Source organism: Sphaeramia orbicularis, chromosome 3 (genome assembly GCF_902148855.1).
Source record: "Sphaeramia orbicularis chromosome 3, fSphaOr1.1, whole genome shotgun sequence".
NCBI classification, from domain to species: Eukaryota; Metazoa; Chordata; class Actinopteri; order Kurtiformes; family Apogonidae; genus Sphaeramia; species Sphaeramia orbicularis.
Window position 1 is genome coordinate 47805180 of NC_043959.1, and position 9868 is coordinate 47815047.

Sequence of the window (9868 nt, forward strand, 5' to 3'; positions counted from 1 at the left end):
ATGTCACAAATTTCTGGCGACCCCATGCATTCAAAACAGAGACTTTTTTTTTGCTAAAATTAATTTGTTTTTGATCATGTAATAGTTTGCTGTACTATGTTAAAATAAATGTCAATTTTAGACTATGTAATGTAAATTATCATGGACGGAAGCAGAAAAGCCAGGTGTAGATTACTGCACAAAGTGAGAATTTTATTTTCCTTGGTCAGGATATGTACAGTCAGTCCAGCTTGGATTTACAAGGCAGCAGATTAACACTGAACAAACAATAACTCAAACTATGAATTATGAAAGAGCTGCAGCATCTGAAACCGACCACAATGAACATTTGACAGATAAACAGTACCACAGTGCTTCAGTTTCAGCTTCACAGTTCATCATGTCTTTTATGCATTGTGATTGTCTCTCTCAACTTATCATATATTTTTTATTAGTATTTAAAAAAAAAAAATCACTTACTAGAAATTTCAGGCAACCCCATTTTAATTCCAGCCAACCTCATGTGAAGTCATGACCCCAAGGTTGAAAAATACTGCTATATAGTATGTATCCGATTTCTTGTTTAGATGGAGGAACCCTATAAGTGAACATCCCAGTTTTGACTTGTATTTCGTCCTTCCTTGGTTCCCTCCTCAGGCATCATCTCTTGCAGCAGACTGTCTATTCTGGCTTCACCTACCAGCTGTGCTAAGTGGAGAGTCTCAACCATCTGCCAGGCCACGCTCTGCAGGGAAGGCAGAATCAGCCGGAACTAAGTACAGGTAACCTTCTACGCTGCTCACAGGTGGCTCTTTATAGCAGCAGATGTGTCTGAAATGGCAGATGTTTCACCACCTGAGGACACTCCAATAAACTGAAAAGGAAAGAATACACTAAAAGGATGACATGTGGTTCAGCATCAATGTACACACCTGTACTCTGCCATTACAAGAGGTGTCTAATCTGTCTATAGACTACAGTATTTCATATGAGATTATATAAAATAATACAAAGATGAGGAAAACCTGGATAATGGCAATGAAAACAGACACATCAACTTTTTTAGATGCAAATTATGACAGCGATGCCTGAATGAAAATGTGGTGACAATCTTCCATCTTATGTTAATTTTGTTTACAGTGTTTTTGCTCAGTTTAACCAGTCCTCCAGTCTGATTCTACTGCTGCTGCCTCATGAAAATGAACCACCACTTATTTACTTAACAAAGACTTCACCACATCCTGATATTAGAATAAACTACAATGTGAATAAAATAAACAGATCCAAGGAAGAGAATAAACATCTCAATCCATAGTCACTCTAATATCAATTGAAATGTAGCGGTGGTGTACTGACAAATCTGCAGGTACTTTTACTCCATTTTAGTCTATTTTGTACTTATACTCCACATGTCTCTAAGTGTGTTGAAATTTTCCTTCTTCTGAAGCAAAAATAAGTCTTGGATTTGACAGAAAATGCATTGACACAAAGCTAAAAAAACAGACCTATTATTCTGAGCTCATTGTCAGTTGACTTTTTAGACATTTGTGTTGCTCACAGGACAGTGATGCTACAAACATAGGACAGTCTTACAGAATATGATGCATTACAAACTGTGTAACTGTGAGTCAAGTTGCTCAAATGAGCTCAGCCTTTACAGCAAAAGGTAGGATACACAGTAATGAAACAGTAATACGAATCGGAAAACATCATAAATAACAGTCAAACACTGACAGTGACCATTTTTCTGCATGATGCTGCACATTTTGCACATATTTATTTGTCTTTTAGATACATCAGGTTTTGCAGGCAGAACCTTTGTTGTAGTGCCATCACATTGCAGTATAAGCACTTCTGTTTAAGTAAAGAACTTGAATAGTTCTTCCACCACTGGTCACACTCTGTTGAACTGACCTGAGGCGAAGAAGACGATGGATCTGAGGCATGAAAACTCTGTGATGTCCAGCTCCTCTTGGATTTGGAGATCCAGTCTGGATACCTCTGCCTCTGATCCTTTCAGTATGATGACAAAATGATTACCTGTTCAGTCCACACAAATGCATTAATTCATATTAAGGCTGTTGAATTTTTCAGTGTTCAGTATTTTTTATGTTAAAAAAAATATATTTAAATATTAGCTGTACTGCTGACTTTAATTCAATTGATGCTTCTCTGTATAAATAAGCTTCCTCCTGTCCTACCCAGGATGAAACTACTGTAACACAGACAGCGTCTGGCTGTAGAATAAGATGTTCTGCAGAGTGCATTTGTAGCAGGGGTAATTGCACAGCACACAGACATACAGACAATTCTCATGTTTTAAACATCTGCAGAATGTCAATGGTAAAGCAAAACATCAACATGAATTCCCTGAAGAAACACTGAAGTCAGACACAGTTATTCAAATACACAACATGGCACTGAGAAAACGTATTACACTGCAGATAACAGGATACATGGCCTTAAATATAATTTATCATATATTCCAGTTGACCACTCAGAATAGGTAATACATTTAAAATACTTTGAATTACTTCAACATTATGTCACATAACTAATCTGTGTAAGAGTGTGGATGAAACACAGCGCTGCTGCCCACAGTGGACTGAACCCAGGAGTCACTTCTGAATGTGTTTTTAACACCTACTGGTGAGATGTAAGCTATAAATATGGAAACATTAAACCAGTGTGGCAAAAAAGGATGAAGACCCAATGTCTTCTGACTCTTTATTTTACACAGTCAACACAAATCAGCAAAGATAACTGACAAAAATGAAAGTAAAGCCGTGTACATTTGCAATTTTTATAACGCAACATTTTACATTCACTTTCTGAAGTGAATTTCACTGCCCTGCAACTAATCCTCATAAAACCAGGAAAGGCAGTTTGCACCTTCTCTGCTTTGCTGCTGTGTGAAATGGGTGAAATGATTTGACATAAATGAAAATAATGCACATTTACTGGTCCAGGTGGCCCCCCAGGAGTGTCATGAAGGCTTTCCAGGGGGGGCATGCGATGTATCCTATGTACAACAAAGAAATCCACTGCCATGGTGATCTGTCACTAGACTAGACAAAGAATTTAGGTTTGGAGAATGGACAAGGGTGTGACTGGAAAAGAAAAATGTGCAGTGTTTCTGTTTTTGCACAGTTTGTACAGTTTGCACTTTAATGTTCTGAGATGTGCAGTGGAAACGGGCTCACTGCAGCCACTGATACTGTTAAAATGTTCATCTCTGTTACCAAAATTTGTTTATTGTTCTAAAAAAAAAAAAGATAACTTTATTGTCATAGTTGTAAGTTGCACATTTCCTATTTTTATTTGGAAAAATACTGTCTCAGGGGCAGTCTTGTTGAGTTTATTTGTATTATTCAAGCAAAAATGTAAGTTTTTTTTAATTTGCACAACAAATTATTCAAGGAAAAACAAAAAAGTATTGTTACGATACTCATTTTTCTTTCAATAAAAGTTACAATTGCACCACTGTTACAATGGTTTTGGGGTTAAGAGGGGCATGGAGATTTTTTGTCCTCCAAAGGGGGGCCCGACAGTAAAAGATCGAGAACCACTGCTTTAAGTAATTCCAGCTGTGACTACCGGTACATACTATTTAAGATCTTTGATATTCATTTTTTATTCTAAATACATGGATTCCTTTGTGCTACTACACAGTAGTTATTTGTTTGCATACCTGGGTGTTTATTGGAAGGCTACAGAACTCTGGGATATATTTTGCCCAATCCACCAGCAGGAGGAGTTGCTGCTTCATGAAGTCTCTGACGCCGGCTGCCTTCTTGGTGTTGATTTCAGGACTCCTAGGTGAGACCAGACTGGGAACTGAGACCAGTAAAAACATAAAGTGAGTTCACAGTGGGCTCAGGTGATACTGTAATGTGGGAATGAGTCTTAGGGACGAGTATGCGATTGTGTATGTGGAGAGGAAGATAAATGAGGGATGAGGAAGGTGATGATGTTGCTGCTAGGTGTGTGAGAGCTTTGACGCTGTTTTTTTCCGAGGTTATAAAAAAAAAAAATGACCGAAATGAAACATCACAAAAAGGATATATGTGATAGTTTTTATACTTTTGAAGGTAACTGAGCTATGGTGTACCATCCCAGACCTGGTGGTGAAATGTTATAAAGCAGTGTGTCATAGGGTGTAGGTGACTGTGTATGGTTGAGTACATGTAGGTGGATGTCTGAAAGCGTAAGTCTGCTCCTCTTTTCTTTTTCAGGTGACATTGTGCATCACTGACTACCGACTCCTGGCCACTCAGTAAGATGAAGCGATGACTGGTGCACAGGTTAGAGGTGTGGGCTCCTCTGTGGGTGGATTTCCTTTTTACAACAGGTGTGTTGAACTGAATGTGTTGGAGGCTGGACCAAGGACGGAGTGTGATGAGCAGTGTGAAGAGTGTTCAGTTTTTTGTGACTGATCTGTTAGTCAACCTAGTACATTTAAAGACAACATTACTGTTTCCTGTTTTCATGTGAGGAGCATTATAAGATGTTAATGACAGCGAAGATCCTGATCTTAACGTGGCATCTCTGCACATGTGTTCTTTACCAAGCCTTGATTCTGATTGTGGCCGAGCCCAAAGCACAACAATAGACTGAATGGAGACATGATGTACTGATGAATGACTTTAACCCATACAGACCCAGTGCTACTTCTGTGGCAGTCTCTAAATGATTTTGTCTCTATTTTTAACCCTTTTTAAGTGATTTATCACCATTTATTCTAATATTATGCTCTGTATTTTGCATTTTTAAGTGAAAAATCTGGTATTTTCCTATATTTAATTCACTGATCATGTCGATGGTCATAAATGTCTTTATGGGTTATTAAATCAAAAACAGAGAAAAGAGAAGAAAAAGTGACTTTTCGGTTAAATAGATCCTTAACTAAATGTAAACCAAATGTCTCCATCCACTGTCATTGATTAAACTCCATGGGTTTTACTGGTGAATCAATATTGCAGAAGATGATGCTGTTTCCATGTTTACTATGGAGCCTTTGAACATCCAAATGGGTCATATCTGATGACCATGAAAAGATTAATAACTGTATTAAACACCAATTTTTACCTCTGCCAGGAGGTATTGTGATCACTTTGCTTTGTGTGTGTGTTTGTTTGTTTGCGTTTGTTTGTTTGCAACTTTACGGGAAAACTACTACAACCATCTTTACCAAATTTTACCCACAGATAGGCCTAGGCCCTGAGACCAACCCATTAAATTTTGGGCCAAGTAGGTCAAGGTTCAAGGTCACAGCTAGGTCACAAAATCTCAAATTTTCCTATCTCTCATCATTGAGCAATTTTCGAAAATTCATAAAAAATTCAAAATGACTCAGATTAGCCTCCAATTTGGTCCACCTGTAGCTTATAACAATATCTTGTATTTGGCACAAAATTGTCCACATCCACTGTGGAATGTGGACTCTGTGGACATTTCAATTTAACATTGAAAATCCCATTTACGACACATTTTTCATTATAACTCAACAAATATTGATTGGAATTTAATATAATTTGACATACACATGACTGGTACCAAGCTTCAACTTTTTCTGCTGTATGAAACACCCTTGAAACTGTTTAATTTAAAAAGAAATAATCGATCCACACATACAAACCATTCGGGGTGCTTGGCGGAGGTTTGTGTTCTCTGAACATTTGTTTTTACATGTATTGATAGGATTAATGAGTCAACAATCATTTAACTTTCTGTATCAGTAAATGATTTTGGTTTGGATCTTTATGGGTTAAAGACACTCAAGGATCAGACTCTTATTTGTTGTTATTCTTTTGTTAAATCTGTCTACTGTTTGTTGAGTCCTACACATAGACCTGTTTTTACTCCATTACATGAGCTTTTATAGGGTTTATGTGATTATTTGTATTTTATAATTAGAATTTATTACGCCCAGCCAGAGTTGTAACTTTTATCATCCTATCTACTTAACCACAACTATAAAACAGAGCCTTTGGTGTGTGTAAATATTGTTCCAGTGCTCTGATTGGAGCTGTACAGTGAAGGTATAGTACCTGGTCTACATTGGCCTCCATCTGCAGCAGCTCTCTGATGGACAGACTGGCTGCTGTTTGTCTTTTGGCTCTGTGGCTGCTGATGCAGTCTTTTTCATTCTCAACAGCTGTGGATTAAAGAGAGGAAAGACCCATCAGAGAAATATCGAGACTTTGCCAGGTATCAGTGTAACACCTCCCTCTCTTGCAAATAAGAAAAGCTCTACTCTTTGCCTTCACAAGGTCCTTCTGTCCTGTGTGACATTAAACCTGCTGTTCATGCCAACATTTGCTTTTCCAAATGTTAGCTATTCAGCAAATGTGGAAGAAATTAGAGACAAATTACAATTTCCTAAAGTCTCCCTCTGTGAGGAGACAAAAGTGTTTCTGTTTAATAAAACACAGTGGTATGGTGCATTTTGGGGGACGAAAGATTGTGAAATACACAGCAAAAAGTCACATTGTCATTAATATTAAAACATAAAGATTCTAAATACATTGTTTATTCAGTATTCTGGATGTGTGAATATGGTAACTGGAGGAATTAGTATAGTTTTTCTTCCCCTTAATCATCTCTCACCTACTCAGAAGTTGAAGAAATCTGAAGGAAGAACAATAGGAAAAGCTTCATTAGATTGTCTTTTGCTCTGTACAGTACTTGGCATTAATTTGAAGTATGTGATGTTCAGATGCAAAGGGCCATCCTTCATTCCTTCCATGTAAATTTGATGTGTCTTGATTTAGTATTCTGATGTTGTTAACAGCTTGATAACAAAGCGTGAGGATGGATGCTAGTCGGCTTCTTGGTATGGACTATTTAAAATGTGGGAGATGTCATTGCATGTTGATGAGCCTTTTGTGAGAGTTATTAGAAAGAGACTGATGTGGATGGCCTCAGACTGTTTCCAATGTGGTTCTACAAAGTCAGACAACAAGCCTGCGCATCAGAGTCATCAGTCATCAGAGCTGTCCTCTCAGCAACCAATCAGCAGAGTATTAATCAAAGGAGAGGAGGAGAAGGAGCAGGAGGGCCCCTCTGCGGTTCACCTCTATGGTCCTGCATGACAATATCACAAATAATCTTCTGTGGACCATCAGTTAAGTTCGACTTTGGACTAAACAGCCACATCAGGGAGTGCTCTCAGAGGTCAGACATTAAGGACTGGATGCCCGAGGAGTCTGCTTCTGTTTTTGGCATAATTTGAAAGCAATATTACAGCATGTTATGCAAACCAGACAAATTAGTGTGGTAAACATTTAAATTAGCAGCCCTGGCCTTCTCTTCAGGGGGTTGTGGGCAACATCTTTCCAAAGAACTGCAGAGCAAATATTTGCCCGTGCTCAGCCATGTTAATTATTCATGTAAAGAGACTATTCATGGCTCCTCTTATTCCTCGCTTCTCTGTAAGAGCACAGATAAAACCAGCGTTGTGTAACTTAATACATGCAACACGATTACGTATTTAGAATACAAAACATGATGAACTGCATTTAGTTACGCTTACATTCTGAATGGGTGGAAATCAGAGCATGGTTACATTCTTATTTGCTTAGATAGATTAGCGGACAAGCATCATTTACTCTGAAATGTAGAAAGCATCTCTAATTTCTCATGAGCCTCTGATTGAAACCATACATGTACCGTAGTAGTGTAATCTATCTGTCCACACGCCACAGAGGATGCAGCTACAAAGAACAAATAAGTTTCCCATTTGACTGAACAGAAAGTTTACTTCACTGTTATTTTTGTTGTATGTCTTTAATCCATTTCAAGCTTTGAAGAAAACAGAGAAAGTGCAATGAGATGTTTTGTGGTGCTATTTTTATTTTAAGAGGATTAGTTAAAAGACAACAAGATGCAAAATAAAGCAAAAATCCTCTACCATGGAAACGTAAATTTACAGTATTACTTTTATCTTTGTTTACTGTTTTTACTCAAACTTGCTGATTAAAATGAAAGGTCAAGGAATGTTTGTGCTGTCCTCCTTTTTGCCGGAAAAGCATCACTCTGCTTTTGTGTGTATTTATATCTCAGTCCTTGGTTCAGTCGACTTAAGGTGGCAGTATTCTCTTAATGTGTGTGTGACTTTTGTTTGTGTTATCTCGTGATTGTGTTTTAAATGCTAGTTATCCCAGTACAGTGTATAAATTTTTTTTATCAGTTTTAATATATCCTGTATTTATTCTCATTTTAGTAGTTTTAGTATATCTTGCATTTGTATCTGCAACTTTGTACAGTACTTTCTGTTGTTTTAACCCTGTAAAGTCTGAACCATTAAATCACTGACAGAAAATTCCAGTTCTTTGAAACTGGAGCCTTTATTGGTCCTTCTGAACAACCCAAAAAAGTCTTTTTCAAATATCAATTTCCATATGTGATTTTAAATTTTGTATCATATTTGATACATCAGATCTCAATGCTCACATATTATTATTTTTGAACAAGGAAAAACATATTAAAATGCAAACGTTTCTAACAAATTGGTAATTTCTTTTCAAAACTGGCAATGTTCTGCCTCCTTTTAATCTTGTAGTGTCACTGGAAAGGCCTTTGGTGAACGAACACCCCCCCCCCCCCCCCCCCCCCGGTGGATTACCTGTGTACCTAATTGTACACATCCGGTTTTTCAAGACAAAAAATTTCACGTTGATCATGTAGAGGGCTTCAAAACTCATGTATCAACTAGAAAAGCACTCGGAGAGTGCAGACCTCCGCCAAGGCAGATCAGTGCCCCACCCCCCGATCACCACCAAAATTTAATCATTTGTTCCTTGTGCCAGTGTCAACATTTCCTGAAATTTTCATCCAAATCCGTCCATAACTTTTTGAGTTATCTTGCACACACACACACAGACAGACAGACAGACAGACAGACAGACAGACAGATAAACCAACGCCAACAAAAACATAACCTCCTCGGCGGAGGTAAATATGATACATACATTCGGTATTATAAGGTTAAATGTGCTATATAAATAAACTTCACCTTGACCTTAATTCCACTTTCATTTAAACTGAATAATGCAAAACAACAAAGTAATATAATTTAATTCAAATACATCACACTCATAAGATTCATTTTAGTGCATGTATTTTTTAATCTATACCACAGCGCAAGACAGATGACAAACAGACAAATGACAAGTTAAAAAAAAGAAACTGATTGAAGAGTTGTGTCTCCCTGGATGATCATCCCCTCCCTCTATAGGGCACTAAGGGTCACTGAATGGTTTGATGAGGATGAAAATGATGAATGAAATGAATGAAAATGTGAATCATTTGCTTTGGCCTTCACAGCCACCAGATCTGAACCCAAGTGAACACCTATGGGAGAATTTGGACAAACAAATCAGACAGTGCTTTCACTATCATGATGGACAAAGAATGAAAATATCTACCTCTAAATCATCATGGTACTTTACTCAAGCATGAAAGGATGTGAATTACATGAAAATTTCTAGAAAGCAAAAGTTAAAAAAAAAAAAAAAAATCCTCTGACCTTCCTTTCTCATCGTAGAATTGAAAGACTTTCATTGTCTGCAGTAACAACACTTTCATTTTTGTCTCTCTCCACAATACACTACATGCTAAACCTTGAAATGCATTGTACAGTTTTACACTGAACAGCGTTTTCAAGAATTACATGTATGGACATCTCACTCACTGACACTTCTTCCAACGCGAGCCGAGGCACGATTTCAGCAAAGCATCGACAAATCAGCAGCTTACATCTAAAAAAAACACCCTAAAGCTACAACATATCTCACCACTAATTTGGAATCCTCTGTCATATATGTTTTTCATGTCTGAGCTAGTTACTGTGACTTTCAAGTTGATTTTCTGTCACCACTGAGTGTGA

At 37.5% G+C, this 9868-nt stretch overlaps 1 protein-coding gene across 1 annotated transcript; it reads right to left on the reverse strand.

Moving 5' to 3' along the window:
- Positions 1 to 577: 577 nt before the first annotated feature.
- hnf4b (hepatic nuclear factor 4, beta) lies at positions 578 to 9521 on the reverse strand. Its single transcript, XM_030131205.1, is given in 9 exon segments — positions 578 to 748; positions 751 to 853; positions 1558 to 1567; positions 1894 to 2019; positions 2181 to 2219; positions 2222 to 2257; positions 3667 to 3816; positions 6014 to 6136; positions 9509 to 9521. Coding segments are annotated over 9 exon segments (771 nt in total).
- Between the last annotated feature and the right edge of the window lie 347 nt (positions 9522 to 9868).